This window comes from Drosophila sechellia, chromosome 3L (assembly GCF_004382195.2).
Source record: "Drosophila sechellia strain sech25 chromosome 3L, ASM438219v1, whole genome shotgun sequence".
NCBI classification, from domain to species: domain Eukaryota; kingdom Metazoa; phylum Arthropoda; class Insecta; order Diptera; family Drosophilidae; genus Drosophila; species Drosophila sechellia.
Genome location: NC_045951.1, coordinates 20820137 through 20844611, shown reverse-complemented (window position 1 = coordinate 20844611; position 24475 = coordinate 20820137). Strand labels below are relative to the sequence as shown.

The 24475-nt window shown below is 40.1% G+C and overlaps 4 protein-coding genes across 8 annotated transcripts in view; 1 reads left to right on the top strand and 3 right to left on the bottom strand.

Moving 5' to 3' along the window:
• LOC6616441 (trichohyalin) overlaps window positions 1–10062 on the bottom strand; it is a 41757-nt gene extending 31695 nt beyond the window's left edge. For 2 of the 5 annotated variants that reach the window (XM_002040766.2, XM_032718709.1), the window contains exon 1: window positions 9495–10062. The gene's annotated coding sequence lies outside the window, so the exon portion shown is untranslated. The remainder of the gene's footprint in view (window positions 1–9494) is intronic. The other 3 variants (XM_032718708.1, XM_032718707.1, XM_032718710.1) reach the window with 3 other exon arrangements.
• Window positions 10063–18630: 8568 nt separating this feature from the next.
• On the bottom strand, window positions 18631–19449 carry LOC6616439. Its single transcript, XM_002040764.2, has 2 exons — window positions 19083–19449; window positions 18631–18896 (listed from the first exon to the last, which is right to left on the bottom strand). The coding sequence occupies exons 1-2, from the start codon at window positions 19247–19249 to the stop codon at window positions 18806–18808; spliced, it is 258 nt and encodes an 85-aa protein (XP_002040800.1). The 5' UTR covers window positions 19250–19449; the 3' UTR covers window positions 18631–18805.
• Window positions 19450–19773: 324 nt separating this feature from the next.
• On the bottom strand, window positions 19774–21949 carry LOC6616438. The gene has a single exon (XM_032719405.1). It carries the CDS (start codon window positions 21735–21737, stop codon window positions 19800–19802), a length of 1938 nt encoding a protein of 645 aa, XP_032575296.1. The 5' UTR covers window positions 21738–21949; the 3' UTR covers window positions 19774–19799.
• A 1352-nt stretch (window positions 21950–23301) lies between these two features.
• Window positions 23302–24466, top strand: LOC6616437 (glutenin, low molecular weight subunit; the record flags this gene model as incomplete). The annotated part of the gene is made up of 2 exons (XM_032718065.1): window positions 23302–23409; window positions 23619–24466. Coding segments are annotated over 2 exons (804 nt in total), but the record flags the coding sequence as incomplete, so codon positions are not given.
• Window positions 24467–24475: the final 9 nt, after the last annotated feature.

Genomic DNA, 24475 nt, shown 5'->3' with positions numbered 1-24475 from the left:
GTTTGGCTTAATTGCGCGTGGCGTGCAATACGCGGCGTATGCGTTATGCGTCTCGTGCCCGCCGCAATGCATGCCACATACGCACTGGTGTACGGCTCGCTGTTCGCAGTTCGCCGATTTCGAGAAAATCAACATGCTAAAAGCTGAAATATTTCTGCCAACTGAACACAATTTGTTGTGCTTGCATATCGAATGTTGCATTGCATACTTTATTTTTGGTTTCAAGGGAAGTTGCACGAAATTGGAGGCATGAATACCATGACGTTTGGTCAGCTGGAAATATTTACCAAGATTATCCGTCGGACCTGGGAACTTACCTGCAAAGGGAAATAAAGAAAAGGGTTATTAGTACTATTGTTCTGACTGGATAATGATATCATTGATATGTTGATAGTGCTTAATTTCTTTGAAGACGATAACAAAGATATGTAAAGTACATTCTCTCAATGTTAAGTTATGTCACTTTTGCAAAATGTTTTGTTGTTTCGAATCAGTCATCCCCAATATCACATTTCCGCTAAACAAACCCAAATTAGGAGCATCATATGAACCGTCTTAGCGCTAAAGATATATCTTTTTCTCAGTTCGCCAGTTGGCAACTGAAACAAATGACTTTTTGTCAGCCGAACAATGCTCGGGAAAAATCTACGACAGCAGCGGGAAAATATCTCGCACTGGATTAGCGATGCGAAGCAGCTAAGCAAGCCGGCAACAAGGGGTTAAAGGGGTATTCCCCCAGGGAGGAGCGGGGGTCGGAGTTAAATTGCAAAGCAGCTGCACAAAGCAAACGAAACTAACAAAAATAAATGCACAACAACCAGGGGGTTGGGGATGGGGGTGTACGTAAGTGAGTGTGTGCGAGGAAAACACATTTTTTGCTTGGCGCACATATTTCAATTTTTTCTTTTCCTCGCATTTGCGCGCTTCCTTCTGCTGCAGAATTTTCCGCCAACTTTTTGTACATGCATGGAACTTACTCGTGAAATTACGTTTTAAACGAAAATGCAGCCCCTTTTAGCAGTCGCTTTCCCTATTTAATAACTAATTTGGCCACAAAAAATACAAGAGGTTAGATAAAATAAATATATTTACAATTTCGCCTGGGGCCAAAATCAATTTTCCATTAAATTGTATAACAAATCATTGACCAAACTCTAATTGAAAAAGAACAAACAGGCCACAAATATGAATTCCATTTAAGGGGAAATGAGGAAGCTCGGATTGTTTGCAATTTGCATAAATAGCGGACAGCCCTTCGGGGCGATACTGGATTTGGGAGTTGGGTATGGTTATGGAATGGGTATCGCTATATGGCAATGTTGACGTGGAGGAGCAGCATCCTGTCCTGGCTGGAAAAGATTTATGAGCTAGGGCGCCGCCAATTTATGCCGGAAATTTTACGGCATATTTTTGGTATTTTCATTGAAATTGAAAACATATTAAATGAACATTAATTTCATATGTCATAAGTCCGAGGGCGAGGAGGAGGAAGTCGCTCGAAGGCCGGAAATGTGATAGATGGAGTTAGAACCCTCCTACGATTGCTGGCGGAAATGTATTTAATACCAAGGCATTATGTATTGGGTCAAGTGATATCGAAATGATATCACTAAAAAAGTTACTTAATTAGTGTGAATAATAACTCAATAATAGTTAGCAAAGCATATAAAATCCATGGGATTTTAGGTTCTGTGGCTACTTATTGAATTAAGTTACTTGTGTTTAGCTTGGCCATGTACCAAAGAAAAACAGACATATTTATTAAATTAGACTCCCCCACCCAGTATCTACATATTGAAACCTAATTAGGGTAATTCCCCTACTTCGCAGAATTTAAATATAATTAAATTAAGAGCGCTTGTTTCCCGGATGACTAAAGTTTACACTCTCCTGCCAGATAAGATTCTAGGGTAATCCTGCGACCTGGTTATCTTATCAGCACAGCATAGTTGCTCACAACTACCGTATACCCATTATCTGTTCCAGTTGCCGGGTTAAGTGGCTTTTGCAAACAGTTCACCTTATCGGGCGCCTCGTCATCGACTCTGTCAACGCCATCTTGGCCATCATTTTGCATATCTATGGTGTTTTCATTGCCGGCGCAATGGAATTTATAATGAGGCACGGAGGCTGTTGTCTTAAGAAGCTGGCCTAATGTATTACACCATTAATTCTGCGCAGCCAAATCCATCAGGGGAGCAGCGATAAATAAGCCAAGTTGATTAATTTCCTTGAACTTTAAGACACACTTTATGACTGAACGCTACCCACTAGATTGGCTTAATTAGAAATATAATTAACACCTCGTAGGCCAGAAACAGGTTTGTGGGGTGCTTGCTCTCTTATCTGTCCCAATCAAAACCAAAGCAAAGTTCGTAAAAAAAACGATTGGCGACAACATTGTCTCCATGTTCTGGCTTTAGAAATTAAGCCTATTTTATTTATTTTGTTTGGGTTTTGGGTTTATTTGATTTCCTGAGCACGATCGTTTATGATAAGGGGTCTTAAGAAACGCCGGTTTTCGGTCCCTTGTTATAGTTCTGTTTGTTTAGCTCTTTTTTTCTGCCAGCAACATGATCTTGTATATTTCGCATTCCAGGCGCACAATAAACTTGAAAGTTTTTTATGAATTTGGGCATTTGTTCGTGCATTTTTGCTTTTGAGACGTTGGCTTCGGCCTAATTGGCATTTTCAGCGCGTCTCCACCTCCGATTCCCTGATGAACTGGCGCAACGCACCCAAAACATATTTTATATGGTTTCCCCTTATTGTTCTTGACAATTTTGCATGTCAAAGCCCAAATGCGAAACTTTTTTCACCGCTTTCTTCTGCCAAAAAAAAGCAAAAAAAAAAAGAAAAAAACAGAAAAAACGTCGAGTGTCTGTGCCTGTGCAATCATAATGGTGCCATATCTCACCGATTTGAGTCGGGTATATTCCGTAGTCGGTGCTGGGTGAAGCCATAACAACTGATTTTACGAGCATGTTAGCAATTTGAAAGTTTTTCGATTTGTTATGGGCAGAGCGACGCGTTTAATGCTCTTAAAGGTGTGCGAACGAGCCGATTATGATGTAATTCATGCAAAGTCGAATCTTTTGGGTGTTGGCAATCCCGATGAGTGCGAATTTGGAAAACGGAATGAAATAAATTCATGGGGATAAAGTCATCGGGGGATCTTTTAAAAAAGGTAAGCCGTTTATAGCACGTATTTTAGTTTTTTAGGGATATAGAAATGCAAAAATTTGTAGGTATGAGAATTATACATTTCTGCATTATCCAAACATAAACAGTAAATATGAATGAGACCATTAAATGAAGAACTCCAGTATTTCTATTTAGATTTCGTTTGAATTCATCTTTCCAGGGTAGTGCTCCCACATTGGTTAAGGTCAGCTTAAAAAGAGTTCTGGAAATTCGTGAATCTATAAATTCCCCTCCCATTACACCACAATCTCAGAACTCTGTACTTTGCCCCGTTACCGTGAAAGACTTAAAAAAAGGCAATGAAACGTTCGCAGAATGACACTTCAGTTTAATGAACTGGCGACTCGCAAAAGTCTGGACAGAAAAGAACCAAAAAAACAAAAACTGGAGCCAAGCTGAACTCGAATGTCAAAGTCAGCGAATCCCAACAAGCAAAGAACCCGGGGTCCCATTACCAGTGCCCAAACCGTGGTAATTCCCGAGCCAACTCCACCTAACTGCGCATAATTAAGAGTGAAAACCGCAGAAAAGAAAACAATTTGCTGTCCGATGGAAGTTGTCAAGCGGCGGATCTGCGGCTTGGCCTGTTGGGATTTGGCCGCCAGTTTGCCACGTTATCAGCTGTGCGTGTCCTTGCTCCTAGCACTGCAACTCCCGCCTTTTTCGGTGGCAGGATTTCGCTTTGAATTCGGGCAGCAATCGAGAGCAGACCCAAATCGAGGGCTGGCCATCAAAAGCGCAGTTGGAAAGCCAAACATCGACTTAATTTGGACCAGGCCTCTGGTGCAGCTTCAAAAGGAAAATGCTAAATGAAAAGAGGAAAACTCCTGCTGCTGCTATTGAGCTTAACCCTTTCACTTCGGCTGTAAAATGTTCAAGTGTTTAAATAAATCTTCTCTCCAATTACATAATTAAATTTTAATTAGTCCAAAGTATTACAATTAGTTTAATTAGCATTTTATATTTAATTTCAGAGGAATATTTTTGAGTTTATTCTTGATATTTATTAGCACTTTTTTACAGATCTTTATAAAATTAAAATGTTGATCAAGCGAGTATATTTTATTAAAATTTCTTCCTTTAGATTAAAAATACAATAATAATCCAGGTAATTTTCGAAATATTGTCAAAATTTAATTCCTAAACACCCCGGTGAAGGGTTAAACGCAATCTAGCAACGGGGCGTATGCGCAATGGCACAAAGACTCGCAAAGAGTGAAACTTTTCGTACGGGCGAGCCTTACAATGGGCGCCCTTTGAAGGGCGGCTGGGTCAAGGTCGACCCACCGAATCGCCGCCCCTTGGCCGCCGGCAGACAGGAAGTTTAGCAACAGCACTTAGCCGGTAACCCCACAGCATCAAATGCCAAAGTATGCCGATCGATTAGATTGCCAACGATTTATAAACAAAATGCGAGCATTTCGAGCTTCTCCACTCGATGCTGTACAATCAGCGAAATTGAACCTATTGCCGTCGTCTGGCCGTCGATTTGCCGGGCTAATGTCGACAATTTATAATGCATCGACATGACAGCCATCGGTTCTCAAGCGCCAGCCTCATCACCTCATCATTGAGCCAAGAAAAACTTTGACGAGCTGAACTGCGCCGAGCTGAGCCCACTTCGGGCATGTTGGCTTCTTAATGGCTGGCAGTTTGCTAGCAAATTGATTTTTATTACAAAATATGTGGGTTCTACTTGGCCACAAAATATACATTCAAATTTGCGAATAATTTCCCATGTAATGGGCGGCATTAAAAATTCCCAATAGAGATTCCGTCATCGAGTGTGATAAATGAATATGGGGCTGCGCAAATAAATAGTTTAAGATTTTGATCTAACATCTCGGAAATTTTTCATGATTGACATACCTTTTTTTCTAATGGGCAAAGGGGTAAAGTTGAATTAACAAAATAAATATGCACAAGATAGATTAAGCATTTATTTTCCTCCATCTAGTAGCATATTTTAGCAATGATTATCTAATCGGTAAGTGAAACTAATTGCCCAACTGATCTGAATGAGCAAGGTTCTTCCAGAACTTTTCCCTAAAAATTGAACTAATTGCCAGAGCAATAGGAATAATTTTAGGAATTTGCATGACCCACCATTTTAAAGTCAAGTGGCCAGTCTAAAGTACGCAGATATAAAACTATTCCAAGATCCCATTAGCCCATTAGAATGCCGCATAGAAAACACATTGGTTAGCGGGAAAGCATAATAAGTTTCCCATGTGCTCCAGTGACCGCTAATCTAATCTAGGCTTATCTGTTTGAACAGCAGTGGTGTGTGTGGAGGAATGTGCCTCAGTTCGCTAGTCGTGAAAATAAGTTTTTAAACGATCGCTTGGATGGCTGAATTCATTAAACACCTGAGGGGAAAGTGCAGGTAAGTGGGTGGCTGAAGCTCATGCAATTAGCAGGAATTGCAAATTAATAATCGTGTCTCGTGGGGATAACAAGGACACAAGCTAACATACACGACACCCACTCAGTGCAAGGTGGATCTACGTACGTGTGGGTTTTTGGGCGGTTCTTAAAGGGGCGGAGTGAGTGGGTGGTGGTGGTGGTGCTGGTGGTGGTGGTCCAAAAGCCATAACAATTTGCAAGCGTATGAAAAATGTATACCGAGTAAACTTTAAATTCATTACACACACGCAAAGTCAGCAGCAGTTGAAAGGCGGTGGGGGGAGTACACACAAAAATGTATTTTCCAAAATGGTTCCTTAGTTCGCGACTTTCTAAACCGCCAACCTTTCATTTGTTAAGATACATTTAAAAGATCTACAATCGCAAAAAGTAGATACATTTAATATCATTTAATACGATCTAAAATATAAATGATATATATGTGCAATAAGATAATCTGTTCACGTAAATAGCACGATATGAATAGTGATTATATAGAGACTGATATAATAGAAATAGGAATCTGTATTGTTTTTCAGTGGAGATTGGGTGGTTGAAGGTTGGGCCAGTGGACTGGAGAAAGGTGACAACTTTTCCGCATGGTGCGGTATATGGTATGGTACGAGTATATGGAACATGGACACGGGCAGGCCGAGCAGTTTGTTTGCACTGCGGTCGCTTGGCAGGATGTGGAAACACCACACGCACACTAGTGCACGAGCATTTTCACTTGCGTGTGTGCCAGCACTTTCAATAAGTTCACACACACACACACACGCAGAGAGATGGCTTCTAAAGGGGGTGGTGGTGGGTGGGCCTGCCACAACCTCTTTGCTGGTAATTTGAAAAAATTTTCGTGCCACGCTTCTATTTACGCTTTTATCTCTGTGGCACATTTACCAAAAGACCCCCTTCCGTTTTATACAATTTGTATTTCTTCATTTCTATTTGCTAGCTTTATCCGCCTTTTCTTCATTATGAGAGAGTGTCTGTATTTCTTTTTGTGTAAGTGCACTGGAAAAAATCAAGTGAGATATATAAACTGCTATCTAAAATTAGAAAGTTATATTTAATATGTAGTTCCATTTTTCTTACATTTAATTTGCAATTCTTGTAAATTCTCAAACACATATACAGAAGTTACCTAAGCATCTTCTCTTGTGGCTTAACATTATTACATTGTTACTATGTTTTTCTCCATGTGTACTCGTGCTAACCTTGGGCAGGGCATTAAAACCGTGCCAAGTGTCGAAGGCGGGCCCCCGAGCTGGCCGTAAGGAGGCAGAGGAGCCGGACAACTGGACATTTATTGAAGGATCCGCCTCCCCGAGGCCACTCCACCGCCTCCATCGCCCACTTTTGGCCACCTGAATCTGAATCGTTGGCTGACTCATTTAAAATTCGGCAAGGTGCGTTCATGTGTGAGTGTGCTTGAAATCAAAGCCACTGGCCCATTTTTTTGTGTCCTTCTTTATTTCAGTCTTGATGCCGCTGCTCCAGCTTCCTCTTCGTTCTTAGCCATCTTCCGTAGCCTTCGGGCATCTTCCCCCAGGCTCCTGCCTTTCTACCTTGGCTTTTTCGTGCTTATCTCACTGAACTGTTGCATTTTTTATGCCATTTTATTTCATTTTTATTTTTATGCTCTGCCAAATGTTTTTTCTGTCCTTTTTTTCGGTCTTCTCAGTTTTTTGTTATGTGTTTTTGTTGTCTCGCATTGTCCAATCCCCCGTAAAAAAAAACACATCCAAAGTATATCATTTTTGGCTTAGTGGGAAGGAAAATTGTGTGCTAAGGAAGTTCGTTACTTTTAAACAACGTAGAATTTAATTTGAATACCTAAAAACTAGAAATAGTTGCTAAGCTCTCATATGCAGCAAACTCAATTATCTCAAATTTGGTTTCGTTGTTTTAGCAAACACATTTATATATGTCACAACATGAAAGCCAATAAGCTAACCAACAAATCAATACTAATTTGATTATTGTTCTGGCCAAAATGCCGAAGGATATTTTTGGTAATTGAACACTTTAGTTTATTGCCAGCACGATAAACTCCCATTCAATATTGCCTTTCTAGCAATGGCCGTCCTATTAATTTCCAGGGTAATCCATGCTCGACTAATCCCCACTGACAACTCCTAAGATTCGCCTCTTCTGCTGGCTAATGTCTATTTTCTCGTATTTTGGTTTCTTTTCTGCATTTCGGCATTTTATGATATCCCAGCGCGCATTCCGTCGTTTTCTGAGTGCAGGGCTTTGTTTTTCTTATTCTGCGGGATATTTTGTTCGTTCCCGCCTTACTTTTCCCTTTTTTTGGACGCTTTGTCGTTTTTTGCTGTTTTTTTTTTTCTGAAGAAAGCTATGTATTTTTAGTGGGTTCTGCTAAACTTCTAAAAATATGCGGCATGTCGAGCACCTGAGTGGCACTGAGAAACTGAGAGGGGATGGCTTTTTTATTTATGACCCTCGAAAAGCGATTCGTGCATTTGGCTTAAATCTCGCAGGAGCAGGCTGCTCCGCTGAAGGTCACCATTGGTCACGTACCCCAACTGCTGCTCCCCCCGAAAAATACAGCAAATCGATTTAACGATTATTATTTCTTGGCTTGTGGAAGTTGTCGGCTTAGTCACACTCACTCACTCGATCCGACAGCTTATGAATATGAAATGCATTCGCACGGCTGGCAAAAATAATACAAATTGCAAAGAGGCGAGGAAAAAATGCTCGTGATTGACAAAAGTGTGGCAAGGACATTAGCGAGCGAGCAGCTCTGACGACATCGCCACATTAACATTAATTGATGACCCAGTCCATCTTGACCACCACACGCCCCGTTTGTCCAGTGGAGTCCAATTCCCGCTGCCCGCTGCCCAGCTCCCAAATCCCTGATCCCATTGCCCTGTGACAGCTCATTAATAAGCGGATTCGGGGGACTGAGCATGTCCTTCGGCCTTCACTTGCCGTTGACGAGCTAATCTACTGCATAAATCTACAGTTTTGTTAACAATTTCTACAAGAGCACAGATAGCAAAAAGGGCAGTCAAAAGCCCTCGAGTGGCAAGCAAATGCACGGCGAAAGAAAATCAATGAAGTTCGGGAATCTAGCAAGCTAGCGCCACTATCTTCGACTTATCATTGTGACGCTGAAAGTATTTTTTGTCGGTGAAAGTATTTTTAGCATATCAAAATGTATAAACAAGTATACAAGCGTAAAAAACTAAGCTTTATATAATCTGATTTTGCTATAAAATAACATTCATTTAGATGTAATCAATATAAAATACATCTTATCAAATATACTAAAGGCGGAGATTGATGTATTTTTTTAATAGCTTGGCTTTACAAAAGAAAAAGGTCTTAAGCGATCTACATTTTTTGATTAAATAAAATAGTTCCTAAAATATTTCATGTTGCCAAGTGTTAATTCGGAAATTATATTAGCTCTGAATGATTGATAACATTCGTTTGCACTGATAGGCCTTAATTTTTAAACAAAAACACGATCTGATATGAAATACTGAATACACTATTATAAGCTTTTCTCCGTGTAGCTAGCAATCGAGGGGGCTGAGGTCAGCCAAGGGTCGTGGGAGTGGCAACATCATTGGGGCAGGTCTCGGCACTTAATTAGAATTGCGAGCGAATAGAATAGAAAAGTGGGATAATTTATGCAGCCGAAAGGAAATGGGCAAGCTCAAAAATATATACGTATATGTATATGTAAGTGGGTATATTCGCATCGGGTTATGCAAATATGCGCCCAAAATATCCAGAAATCGAATCGAAAAGCGTCCGAGTTAATTGTACCACTTCTTGTTTGATTTTCACTTAGCCAGGTGCCATTTTTGGTCTCTGATTTTTTTGGCCGGCGAGTTGCCACTTACCGTTCTTAGATGTTCGCTAGCAATTTGAAATGCAAATAGGCAGAACTCCCTGCTTTCCAAGCTCACTTCACCAGCGATGTTGGCCCGATGCCCAAAATATATATGTATATATGCTTGTATATAGATTTCTCTCGGTTTCCGCAGGTGACAGACTGTCCGATTTCGCGAACACACGGTAAGTATTGAAACTTGATATTTAGTTTTGGACCCAAAATCAAGCCAATTAGCGCGATTTCGGAGGGGGGTTACTAAACACACGGAGTCGGTCTCGGAGGAGGAATTGGAATATTATATTATCTATATCGGATATAGGATATCGTTAAAGGTGTCGGACTAATCTAACCGGCACGACCGAAATATCACCTGTGGCAAAAAACAAACCTGCCAAGAAGCCAACAAGCGATGGATCACTTTTCAGCTAATTGTTAGTGGCACTTGTTGTTGTCGCCTGGAGTTTGAGTCTCAGATGGTTAGTTCTCGCCTTTGGCCAACTACTTCTAACGGCCAAGAGATTCGAAATTCGATTGCCGGCTTGGCGCTGCAAAACGCGTGTGTTCACCACGAACGGAAAATTGCGACTGGCAATCGCGAAAGCAAACGCAAAGCTCGCTGCTCAGCTGCCGCTGCCGGCTTGCCAGTGTTGGTGTTGGTGTTGTGATGCTGTTGTTGCCAAGAGAAGAAGAGGAAGAAGAGAAAACGAGAGAGCGATAGAGAGGTACACTGGAAAAACACTTTCATATGGGAGGTGGTACGAGAGTGCAGTTGGTCTTAAAGTGGCCATTAATAGTAATGTTTGTAAGTAAAAAGTCAGACGGAATATATAACTTTATAGATATAGTTTATACTACATTTTATTTAGTTCAGATTCCGTTAACAGCAGAGATTCATTAAAAATATTTTTCCATCAGCATGAGCTTTAAAACGATATAAAAGAAAGATACCTATCCTAATAAATTAATGAAATAAATTGGATAAAATATATATACATACATAAATAAACATTATTTCATTAAACCCTTCATGATTAAATGGCATATGCAGATAATTTACGTAAAAGGAAAGGGATATAATTTCCACAGATTCCATTGATACTCCCCTTAAATTTTTGGTGTTCAAAGAGAGCTTCAAGCTCCTAAGCTGAAACTGAAAGAGTACAATTGTGCTCTTTTGCGAAATTGCCGGTTCGGCTCCACATGTTTTGCTTACAAGGGCTCCTCACTTCCAGCAACATGTTGCGGAGCGAAGTTTGGCGCGCTTTTATTCGTTTGGAGTGTGGCTCGCTAATTTGAGTTGTTTTTAAAATGCCTGGCCTCTTTTAATTGGCGATGCCTGATTTATAATTCATACAGTTGGGTTTATTTTAGTTTCGCTTTGGATTTCCTTTTTGTTTTGGCTGCCTCCCGCCATGCTTATTTATAAAGACATTTAAATTTATGGGCGTCGATTCGACTCGAGATTTTGCATGAGATCTGAGTGCTTGGCCCAGTTAATTTATGGGCGAAACGGGTGCGTCTTGTCTCCTCTCATTCTTTATAACTAAAACTGAATGTTTCTAATAGCAGAGCAATAAACCGAATTCTTTTTTTGTTGCCCAACACAGAAATTGTTGCCAGCAGATTTTCTGTTTACTTCTGCGGCTCAGTCAACCTGCAAATGGTCTGAGGAAAGAATACTAAAATTCCTGACCACATTCAATGCAAACAAATGACGCCATCTGTCTGCCGCTGCCGGCTGTATTTATAAACAATTACGTTGATCAGTGCCAATGAATCATGCAAAGGTCTTGTGAAATTTGCATAGCGATAAAGAACTGTTCTAGGAGAATTAAAAGAAAAACAAATTCGTTAATTTTTGTACACTGTAATTCGATAGTCCAAGGACTTTAACAATGTGCTTCTAAAAAAGCTCTCAGACTTCAGCAACTTGTTGCTTTCGTGGTTGAGCAACAAGAGCAACATAAACAGCGCAACATCAACAAGTGCAACCTTAGTCGCAGAAACAACAACAACCACTAATGTATTCAAGGAGCAGCATTAACATTTTCATTGCTTGTGCGAGCCTGACCCATTTAAAACAACATGAGGGGTGATTCTTGATACCGAATATGAAATACTCTCATAGAATAATAACACAAACGTTACATTATATTAGATTACATTCTATTAATATCCTATATGATATCGCCTAATAGAATACGGCCTTGAATACTTTCTTATAAGCCTTGTTGTTTCCTTTGCTTATCTTGTAAAAGTAAATATGTATGTATTTATAATATCATACGCGATTTCTCACTTAAGATTACTTTTTTGATATTCAAGATCAGAAATGTATTTTTCCCAGAGTAGCAAGTTTGGGATTAAATTGTAAACTTCCCCAAGTGCATCAAGAAATTCCAGAGTACTTTTGATGGAGGGTCACCCAATATCCCAATAAAGTGGTCAAATTGACGGAACAGTTTATTATTAATCTGTTGCACTTTGTAGGCTGATAAACAAAACGGAATGTTTACAAATTAGGGCAACAAATTGAGCGCACTCGACGAAAAGTATTCGAAAATGGCAGCGACGAATTGTAAACAAAGGAATAATTCGCCAAATTTTGAAAGCCCCACATGAATTTAACTCGTTCATAATTTTGAGAAGGGGAATAGTTTCCCCGACGGGAAATGGGAATCGCGAACTGAAATAGATTAATTTATGGAACGCGAAAGAGTTACCATGCTTGGCCACACAGGATGATCCATGCTGGCTAAAAATAGGGATGACTTCCAAATGGAAATAGAATAGCCTTTCCGCTGGGAGGTGGGGCTGTGTGGGTGGGGCCGATCTGGGCATGTGGATGTGGGTGGGGTGGGGCGGTGTGGGCGAGCGTGCCGCCATCTGCTCTGGACATTGGCATTGAGTGGGTTGCGTGGCGTGGCGCCTCGCTGCCAACATGTGCGGCAGCTGCCTCAAAAATCCGTGCATAAACTTCAGCATTCGTATAATGTTACGGTGTACACCCGGACAAAATGGATTGTTATAGCAACAAATCATTCATTGTAGCAAAAATACGAAACAACACATATTTATTTTTGATTAAATTTGAAAATTTATTAGAATTCGATTGTTTGAGGAACGCTTAAAATTTCAATTTAAGCTACATTTTGATATGGAAATGTGCATCTTATAACGCTAAATTTTATTAGTTATTAAGTAACATGACCTACATGAAGCTACGTGGTGATTTTTTTAAAAGTTATTCACTTTCCTAATTGTGATTATAATAGCAGTAATATTCTTTGTTGATGGTGTATAAATAATAAAATCAGGCACATACATAGCTAACGATCTAATAGTAATGATATAAAACCCATATAGAAACTGTGTGTCCAAATTTTTCGCCGGCCATTAACACCCGGAAAATTCGAATGAAAACTACATTGACGATATCGCCGGGGAAGGTCGCCCATGATTTATGCTATAGCTCCACTCTTTTGGGGCCATCAAAGGCCAGACCCATTAATTTGGTTTTATTCCAACCGTATACGCCTCCGATTCGATCTCGATCTAGCTCGTCCATCGACACTCTGCACTTGACTCCGCCGAATGTTTGCGCAATTTTGGCAACCATGCCTAACATAATGCCCCCTAATTCTTGTAATTTATGGCAATTTAAAGATTTTCCCAGCTGCCCCAAGGGGGTGAGCCCCCGAACAAACAAATTTGAGCGTGAAGAGTCATTTCTGGCGCGACATTGAACCAAAGAAGAGGTCGCCGCACGTGGACATCGGAGTGTTTGAATAGGAGAAAAAATTAATTAAAAATAGAGATAATAGAGATAGATAGGCCCCTTTAATAGAGGCTTTATTTAAAAAGAAAAACAATCTAATGCAGAAACTATTTCCTGTATATGTAATCTAGTAAAATAATCAAATTGGAGATGGCAAATAATTTATTGAAGAACAATTTCTGTATAATAAATTTTTATATCAATTTAATTTTTCGAAATCAATCTACTTAAATGTTGAAAAAGTTGTAGGTATTTTTAACTTTGGTTCGAAACAGTGTATTTTTTGTACCAATGAGAAAAGTAATTCCTATTTTGCTGAATCTCCCAGAAATTGTATTAAAATATTCCACAATTATGTCACCTAACTACTCGTAATTTGTTAATTATATTTTTTAGATGTATATTATTATTGCTTATAATCGATGGTAGACATATGCTTCCAGTTTGAAAACCTTGCCTTTGAAGGCAGCTATTATAAAGGATAAACCTTTCGTCGAGTTCCAAGCTAATTAACCCAGACAAATAGTTCCCGCGTTAGCCCCGCAGTTTCCTGCTCATTACACATGCCAGATGTAGCAAATGTCTTAGAATTTCGCACATTTCGGTTATATACAAATATATACACATGTATACATTTATAATCTTGGAACAGACCGGCAGGCAGGCGCAACATGTGCTGGTGTCCGGGGATTTGCGTCTGGGTATGCTCCACTAATAAGAGCACAAATTTGCTCCAGAACGATCGCCACATTTTTGAACCGCACCACCGAGACCCCAATGCGAAAAATTGGAATCGAGCAAACCAAACGATCATAAAATGCGAATAAACATGCTGAATCCCAAATTTGAAAATATGCAAACTTGCACTTGCTCGAAACAATTGCTCACTAAGCCCAGACGTTTCCAATAATATTTTACTGCCGTTACATCTAGATAGCGTTTATACAATGGTTCTATAAACAATTGAAGGTTACAACTTTGAGTCATCTGGCAATTCGGTGAGTAACTCGCTATGCAAATCTTGATGTTCAAGAGAGAGGCTCTGATGAATACCTTAAACCAAGCGACTAGCGGGTTTTCAATTATGCAAATCCCATTGTAGCATAACTTACGCGACAGATTACCAAGTTTGGGATACTTTCCGTAATAAGTTTTCAATTAAAAAATATTTGATAAGCGGCAGCAGCAGAACACCCAAGTTGGTAAGCGCTGCGTGACTTAATTGCTTTTCGTTGTTGTGCCGCGATTGGCGCTAATTGAAGACAACTTGTTGGACAACTGCCGGCGGAGATGGAGATGGAGATGGTGGTCAATGCTCACTGGTTACTGGTAACTGGCAACTGGCAACTGGTGACCGGTGGCCAGCAATCGGAGCCAACTGCAACCTGTCCCCGGGCGGTGGACAAACTTTGTCATTGATAATAACCAAGCACCGAGAAAAACAAAATTCGGATATTAAATAGATCACTTCCTATAATACATCATTATAAGAAAACAAGGCAAGCCTCGACTATCAGATACCCGTTTCTTAGCTGCTGGGAATGCAATTTGCTAGTAAAATAAAAATAATAACTATTTAAGAAAAAGTTGTAGAGCTTCTCTTATCTTTCACTTGCTTTTTAACTCTGCAAAGGTTATATTCACATTCACTTGCATTATAATTATTCAATTATATGTAATGACCACACTTACAAGTACTATTTAAATGAAAATCAATAAAATACTTTAAAATTTCCACTCACATTTCATTATATCAATTAATAGTATAACGTAGTAAAATCAGGATATACAGGATATGATTATGATCAAGTCAAACTAAACTAAATATGCCAATTTAAATGTTAAGATCTTATATTTTTCTCAGTACAATTGCTCAAGAATTATGCGTGGCCACCAGTTCCAAGAGCCATAATGTCTGGCGTATTCATATTGCTGATTTTCCTGTTCACTTTGAACTAATCGATTTTCAATATATTCACACTCAGACGGCACTCACATGCCGTAGAGCAGAACACAGTGATATTTCTGGTTCTATGAATATTCATTTTTATTCATAAAGTTATGCAACCTGTGATAAATGGTATTTAAAATAATTTTATAGCGAGTCTGTATAGTATTCAACGGGTAATTAAAACTATTCGAATTATTCACTTGTGTGCATTCCAAGAATTTCAGCATGAATTGACCCAAATTTTGGAAGCAAAATGAAGACATTTCAATTGCTGTCACTTAACATCAAGTTCAAGTTCACTTGAAGTTCACTTGGGGTGCGTCATTAGCGTTGTTTGATACCACAAAATAGTATAGAATAAAACACGTTACAATTCTTTTGTACACTTTCTGACTCAACTTAATAATCGAGATCCGTTACCCGAATAATGTGTACATTTTTCTCAGCTATGAATAATGTGAAAATTGTGTTTGGCATATTAGTTTTGGCACTCATTGAGAACTTAATTTGTGAAAAATTGACAGAGCTAAAGCCAGGTATGTGTGTACCATAAACCTTTTCCGCCGGCATCATCAATAATTGATTAAGCATATTTCATTCACACTGGCTAAGGCTAATTAATCAATTTCCCTTTAATTGGCAGAAAGTAATTGCATAGAAATTGATCAAAATTGTTTGCGCTCTGCCAGTTAGCAAATAGCACGTATACGACGCATGGGAAATGAAAACCCTGGCTATTCCCCCATCCCGTCACCCCTCCCCCCTTCCCACAACGGTGGGTTGTGCAGCGAAGAGTGAAATTCAATTTGTTCCAAAAAAATAAATACGCAAACGAAGAGGAAGATCGCAAAATAGTTTCGGTCACAAAATCGCAACCCGTAATTGCATTTCGCTTTAAAGAGGCTTTAAAATTATGCAAAACGCATTTGAGCTGCAGGCACGAAGCACGACGACCATCCATGTCAATGACAGATACCAGTATTCCATTCACCACCCACCACCCACAGCCCACCACCCCTTTTGGCCCCACAAAAGCGCCAGCAATTACAGCCACAACAAGTAAAGCGAAATTTGGCCAGAGCAAAGAAACTCCTTGCCCCATCAGATGGCACTGAAAAAAATCCTGGTCAAGATTTTGAAAACTTGTTGATTGTATAAGGGTATGAAGATGTACAACATTTTTGAAATAATCTTTTAATCTCCCTCATAATAACAAAGCGATTAGTTTATGAGTTTCTCAATTAAAAAATCGTACCGCTGCACTTTCAGTATACTTACCACGCAGATTGTTGCAACTTGCAAGTGCAGTTGTCGCCGCTTCGATTGCTCCGTCAATTCTTGTGCACACACATATAATTTTATGCTTATGCTCGTGTTTGCCTTGTGGAAATGTGAGATTTTACCACATATGAAGAAAGAAAAACATGAGACGATCAAAAAGTTAAAAAAAAAGAAAACGGGGAAATGAAAACACAGGCGACTTTGGCACTTTGGACTTTGAGCGCTTGCCTGTATATTTTATGCAAACTAGGCATAATGTATGGCAAGAATTCTGTGTGGACACAAGACAAAGTTCAATTGTATCAAATTGGTGGAAGAAAGAAAGACAAAAATAAACGAAAATTGAGTGCGACGCCATCCATCATGAGCATCAATCAGAAGCGGCCAAAGGAAATCGAAACTTTGAAGTTTACGGCATGCCACATTCATCCATTTCAATAGGAACACAGTAGCAAACAGGCCACGAAATGTGGCAACAGGCCATATATGTATTACTTGTTTGCTAAATGAGATCTTGGCGTGAACACATTTAGAAGGAACTCCCAGGAATTGGGCCAAATAAATAAGATTGGCCAAGGTGATCTCACTTTTCACGTGAAAAGTACAATACGTTCTTATTATAGCCAACTGTGCCAACTGATGTCACTGCCTTTTTCAGCACATATATAAATTGTAGTTAGCAACGGAAAAATATGCAGCAAGCGAATATAAATTTGCAGCGGAAATGAGGCATTTGTACCGGCCAACTTTATAATATCTTTAAACAAAACAAGATACTATCAGATACCCGTTACTCAACTAGTGTGAATGCGAAATCTCATCATTTTTATCAAATATCGGATAGAAATTGGGCAATAAAATTTTAAAAAAATATTAATATTGTTTAAAAGTGTAGGCGTAACCGGCTTGGGCGTTTTGTTGGCGACTAATAAGATTAAGAAGAAATATAAAAAAAGTGAGCGTGTGTCTCAACGTTCTTGCTTTTATAGTTCCTGAGATTTCGACGTTCATACGGATAGACGGACAAGGCAAGATTGACTCGGCTATTGATCCTGATCAAGAATATATATGCTTTATATGGTCGGAAACGCTTCCTTCTGTTACATACTTCTCAACGACTATAGTATACCCTTTTACTCTACGAGTAAGGGGTGTAATTACATAGTTCTAGTTTTTCATCGTCTTCTTAACTTAAGTAATCTAATCCTTTGTTTTCTTATAGCTATCTATTAATTGCACTTGCCTTAACTAAATAATTATCTAAATTATGGATTTAGACCACTCGCTTTTGATGACTTTAAAGCTGTCATGCGGTTCAGAATCTTTGGATCCACCCATTTGCAACCAGTGCCAAATATTCTGCATGCAGATATGCTAACGAGCAGACAAACAGATTTTGGCACGCTTCGAAGAAAGCTATTTTCGGAGCTATTTTCAAACGCAGACAGACCATAAATTAATGGAGGAGGAAACACAAAAGGTCAGTTGAGCTTGAAATCCAACACAAAGTTTTAGAAGCTCAAAAGTATTTTTAATTTAAATTAACAATGTGGCCAAGAGGTTCATCAACTTCTACTCTCAAAATTCAGTTGAAAATTCGTTTTAAACGTTAACTGTAATCAAGGAATACTTCGAACCTACTTTCATGGCTTAAAGATGCCTTCATAAAGTCAACCTTACGATCGATTATTTATTGACAGATTAGCATTTCGTACAAAGACCATTTGCAAATTTATCATTACATAACTTTGAAACGATGCATAAATTGGGCATCCATTTCATGAAACTCACACGTATTTAGAGAAACTGTCAGATGTGTCAGTATCGCGTCATTTGTCTCATTAAGCCATTATTTCCGCTTTAAATAGGAATGCTCGTTTGACACTTCTCAAGAGATATCATGGCTCAATGTGTCGGCGGGCATGAATGATATCATGGATCGTTCTGCGATCTGTGTGCAAATATCATAGTACTACTCGTATAGTACGAGTGTGTCTGGAGCGCCGGAGATCGAGCTCAATGACGCCGTCTCCATTAATCACAATCGTACGAATCAGAATCACCAGAAGCCACGCGATCATCAATTGCAGCCATCCCAACGAAAACCCACACAAAAAGATACAATATGCACTGGCACAAGGGTGAATTTAAATTTAATATGTGTAACATTTCGCGACATCTGATGGATGAATGGCGTGGTGGATGGATGTTGTGGCGAAGGAGTCAATCAGTGGGCCAGGCGGATGCAGACATTCCATTTAAAGTAGTGCAAAACGAAATGTTGTTCTAGTATGACTTTCTATTACAGCTATTTCGAGGTCCTGTCTTTTCCGTATCCAAAATACAGGACTGACCAGGACTTGTCCGGTATATCAAACATGCTCTCACTCTGATAGACGCTAAAAGAAAGAGATGTTATATATTTTATATAATTCTGGGCATTTTTCCAAATAAACAAGCAATTAGGTATAATCTTCATAAATCGAACTAATAATAAATAATATTATTTTTTGGTAGTTTATATTCTTCAACCTGTTACTCGGACCACTGACGAGAATAAATATGGTTAACAAACAAAAACTCACTTGGTGTCTGAGCTGGCCAATCTCTGGCGTTGGTGCTCCGGAATGCAGGTCCGTTTGGGTGCTGGCTTCAGCTCCAGAGCGAAGTCACTTTCGTTGGGATCCATGGTGGGCAGTTCATTATTGGCACTGCTAGCTAATCCGCGCTTCTCACGAAACTGCGATGACATGGTTCGGTCGGCTCCCACTGATTGTGGGATTGAAACGAAAAAAAGGCAAATTCCTCGTGGAACGGACAATTTAGGGCCGAGAAAATTTTTATAAGTCTAAATTTTAGTTTTCCTATACCTGAATAGAATAAAGAGCTGACACACAAAAAGTGAAATATCTTTTGTCAACTAAGATAATGATATTGGTGATCCTTGTATTAGACAGAAAAGGCAGCGTATAAACTTGAGAACCTTTTTTTATATTGAGTGGCAAAATCCTTTACTAAATCGTAACTATTCCTTTCTTAAACGCCCATCAATAGAGATTCCAGGAAAGTAGGCAACTAGTTTTTCCGACTATAAAGAGGAGACCCAACGCAAAGCCTAGAAGTATGCAATTGCTTGAAAAAAATTCATTTCTATGTACTGAATCATTCAAAATATTCATTTGTGAATCATTCATGAATCATTCATTCACGAATACTTAGTACTGCCCAAACAAAAACCACATAAATCAATTCTTATAAAAATGTATGTAAGTTGTATTTCCGTTAGAACAGTACTGAAAACTTTAATGAATCTTCACCTGAACGGGCAGGAATCTGCTCCCATTATCGGTCATTTGCGAGATCATGCTCATGGGCAGGATCATGGAGCTCCGACTGCGGACGATTCGGCCCAATTCGCTAGGTTCCCGAATATCGTAGATATAACCAGTGTTAACGTCAACGCAATCGGCCATCTGGGGACCCAGAGTGGACCAGACCGAAATGGTGGCCAGTAGTTTCATATCACGGGGAACAACTCCGGTCAGCCAGAGAACAAGGAACTCTTTATCGAGAACGGGATTTTCCTCGCTGACTTCTCGGGCATCCCAATGTTCCGAATAACCGAAAGAATTCGCCCAGTGGGTGCGAGCACACATCAGCAGTACGGGCAACAGATCTTTCAAATCCTCGGCCTGGCTGTCGATAATCTTATTCCGCACCATATACACCATGTGACACTTCGGCTTGTCCAGCAGGGTTATGTTGGTGTCCAATAAGAAGGTATTGGTGTGCCCCGGCATAATACACTCCATGGCCAAAGATCGATGAGTATGCCACATGTGGGTATTAAAATCCGAGACAAAGCTCATCCGCTGGCAGTTGTAATCGGGACAACGGACTGGTGCTCGGGAAACATCCAGTTCCTTGTCTGTTTCCATCCTGGTCACATGCGGTTTCGTCACGATCAGACGCAGCAGTTCCTTATCCTCACATGTTATGGTGGAGAACTGAGCTCTGGGCGCGTTTAAGGACACTTCCGTCGATTCGTTCATACTTCGGACTAGTCTTACTACATCCAACGGATTGTTGACGAAGCGAGTGTAAAGTGCCCTTTGTGCCGAGGACACTAAATGGCAAATCTTGGGAGGCCCGATCGAGGGCTGCGATACATCGATATTGTTGGGATAATGGTCACAGGGCAAGAAGTATCTCACCTCGGCTGTGGATGCAAGGGGGTTTCTCAGCTGACAAGGGATAGGTATATCAAATATGTGAGTCATCGCAGATTCACAAGCCGTCGATGAGGTGTTATCTAGACATGTTTCGGCGGTGTCTGCCTCACTTCCCTTTTCCGTTTCCGTTACCAGAGGACAACTCTCTGATGGGTTCGGACTGTCCAGCGATTTCTGATCTTCGTTCAGAAATGTTAAATTATTTTCGCGAAGAGCTTTCAGAAGGGCGTCAAGTTCCGTTGATATTCCGTTTTGAATTTTCGACTCTGTTCGTGATAATGTGATGTTAGCGCCGCCACTCTGTCGCTCACTTCGTCCTGTTGGCGACCGATGATAACTTTTCTCCAGCTCATCCAGTTCCAATCGAGTCATCTCTTCTTCCACATTGAGCCTCGATCGCATTGACGTCAACTTCCTCAGTTGTCGCCGTTTCTTGATAATTTCATTTTGAAGCCTGAGGTGGCTGGAACTTAAATCTTTCACTTTACTGCTGGGAAAGCCCTGAACATGGCTTCCCTGCCTGGAGGTGCCCGGCTTGGAATCATCGGCAGCAAAGTGACCCTGAAGATTCTTGATATCCTTGACCGAAGGATCAGGACCAGATTTGCCTGGTTGGTGATGTTGGTCATCGCGATGCTTTCGGTACCTTTCAGATGGCGGCAAGTAAATACCACCATTTGGTGGTAATTCTAAGCTCACAGGTGGCGTAGATCGTAAGAGTTCGATGCCTTTAGCTTTTGGAGATGGTGTAGTTCGCCTTACGGTATCCGCTTTTTTCGACTCTTTTACTGGACTTACGTTGGGTACGGTGCCTTTATCCGTCTGGGGTGGAGTTCTGGGTTTTGAGGACACGTTAAGTGGTGTAACAGGTGGCGAGGCATCATCAATATGTGGTAGCTTAACTTTCCGATTTAAATATCCATGCCTATTGGGCAGTATGGTGTAGGATGTCCCTTTTTTCGGAGGATCTACGGCATCCACGGCCCAATTTTTCAGTTGGTTAGCCATACTGGCGTCTTGTGAGTTCTTGATGACCAAACTAATGCCAGAAGCTGATGCAGTCTCAATCAAATCATTAGCATTTCGGATCTAATAATTTTTAATAATTAGATAATTTATAAAAGCGCTACCGAAATAATTATATATAAAATTGGTTAAAGTTTTTTGTTTCTGTTCCCATAAATGGGAATGTAAACAGTGTGAAAACAAAAAAATTTATTCAAATGCAGTTGGACTTTAGAAAACCTGACAACTAGATTGGAATAAATTAATAACAAATAAACTATAAAAAAAATGTAAACTGAACACTATAGTTGATTTCCTCGACCTTCAGATTCCCGTTACTCAGCTAGTGGAAGTGCGAACGAGAAAGCTAAACCAAAGACACTAGTTAATCATTCTTTTTGTCAACATTCTGTGGCAGCCAACAAGCTTGCGCTTCGTCTTAGCTTTTATAGTTCCTAAGATCTCGACGTTCATACCGACATATTAATCCTGATATATACTTGATACGGAAACGTTTGATTCTTCTTTCCCTTTTACTTTAAGAGTAACTGGATTAATAACGAAAAATAAAGCATTGTTTCAAAAAATATGAAAATATGAAATAAAAATAACCATTTTTAAAGGAAATAACCCATTTACACTCAAGTTCCTATGTTTGCTTTTCCGGTCCGGCCCCTTTGGAGATTCGAACAGATCTTCGCCCGGGGTTGGACAATCTATCCATTGACCGTGAAATCCGAAGAAGAAGGTCAGGAGGGTACGTGCAAAACTCACAGAGTGAAAAGCGAATTCGGGGAACCTTGGATTCCCAGACCAACCGTACTCCAGTTTATACGCCTCGAGCCGGAGCTCTCGAGCCCAATTGAGATTGTCAAACGCCCCGTCAAGTGGCACCTGTCAGCAGGTGAGGACAGAAATAAAGAGAGGAGAAAAGCTAAAAATGAAGAAAAACGTCTTTTGGCACGGTGACGTTTGAATACTCTATTTTAGAATGTATATTAAACTTAAAGAAATATATTAATAATTGTACGAAGTATCACAACCTATATGAATATTATAATATGGATAAAGATAATATTAATGAATAGAATCATTTTCATTTTGCAATAGAATTTTAAAGTCTTATAAACTGTTATATGATTTGGATACAGTTTGTTATAAATATAATATATATATATATATATATATATATGTTCATAGAGCAGATATTTTGCTTAATGTATTTATTGTTAATTTAAATGTAATGTATGTATTTATTTAGATAGAATCACTTCCTTGTGTGCACTAATAATCACACTACCCACTGCAAGGGTAATAAAATAGCCAAAAGCGGCTTAAGGTGAGTCCAATTGAGGCTCGACTTGGATCGTATGGGATCGAATTGCTATGGTTTGCTTGGCGGCCGGGCAGTGGTGATGAATCAGCTGGAATACTTGGATATTTAGCCATTCGAATGTTTGTTTGTCAAATTGTTTGTTGAGATGCGCAAAAACTAAAGAAAATCAAAGCCCAAAACCGTCGACAAATCAAATAACGGAACTCGCCCCGAAACCCACTACCTTAACTTATTGGCTGTCGCAGGCGAAGGTCTCCATTGAAGCTGTACTCGTATAAATATCATAACTTCGATCTGTTCCGACATCAGACGCTCCACAGCCATACATCCAACAAGATGGTAAGTATTAGGCGAGGATTTTGAAACTCCGTAAGAGGATAACAGAGGATATGAAATAGCACTAAAAAGAATTAAAGAAATAGTTCTAAATAAAGCGGATATTTAACAAATTTCAATTTATAAAAATACTTATAAAATAATGTTTTGGATAATTTTGAACCTTAATTTTTACAGTTTAAAAAACTTCTCAATACCTTCATCCTTCTCAGAAAACCTACGTCCTGACCCTCGCATTGTGCGCCTGCCTGGCCGCCGCCGATGTGTCCCACTTACAGCCCAGCACCAGCTACCTTCCGCCACCCCGTCCGGAGCACGCTGTGTCCATGAGCATCGAGCAGCAGGAGCTGCGAGAGCTGCCCGAGCAAGTGGAGTACATGCGTCCAAATGAACAGGGTCAGATGGAGCCCATGCCCAGCAGCCTTCTCACTCCTCCCGCTGCAGTAGATCAGCAAGAAGCCATGCCCTCCTCTCGCTACCTGCCACCTGCACCTGCACCCGTAGCAGTTCCAGTTCAGATGGCCATTGAGCAAATGATGATGCCCCAGATCGAAGTGATGACACCCCAGGAAGCTGTCATGGAGAAGTTCCAGCAACAGCCAGAGCTCGCCCACCGTTACCTGCCTCCCGCACCAGTTTCTGAGCAGCAGCTGACCTACCAGCAATATCAGGAGCAGATGCAGCAGATCCAGATGCACGATGCGCCCCAGGAGCAGCAGCCCCAACAACTGCAGGAGCAGCAAGTGCAGGAGGAGCAGCAACCAACATACGTTCTGGATGTTCAGCAGCCCATGGCTCCCTCCGATGTGGAGACCCAAGAACAGCTGGAACCGGAGCCCGCCCACGAACTCCGTGCCGATGGCTATCACTACAAACAAGCCGAGGAACAGCGTCGTCTGCGGCATTGAGTCACTCAAAATCGAGTCACCCAATGACGACATCGATTGTTGTTAAATGTTTATCTTAGTTCTTAAAGAGCATATTAAATTTCGAATTTGAGGACGACTATGCTTTAGGTAATCCTATCTGAATTATATTAGTCACATCTGAAGTGTTTGTATTTGCTCTT

Coding starts and splice junctions, on each gene's coding strand:
- LOC6616439 (XM_002040764.2), bottom strand. CDS start 19,249: ATGTCATCGCAGTTTCGTGAGAAGCGCGGATTAGCTAGCAGTGCCAAT. Junction 18,897..19,082: donor TTGGCCAGCTCAGACACCAA/GTGAGTTTTTGT, acceptor TCTTTCTTTTAG/CGTCTATCAGAGTGAGAGCA.
- LOC6616438 (XM_032719405.1), bottom strand. CDS start 21,737: ATGGCTAACCAACTGAAAAATTGGGCCGTGGATGCCGTAGATCCTCCG.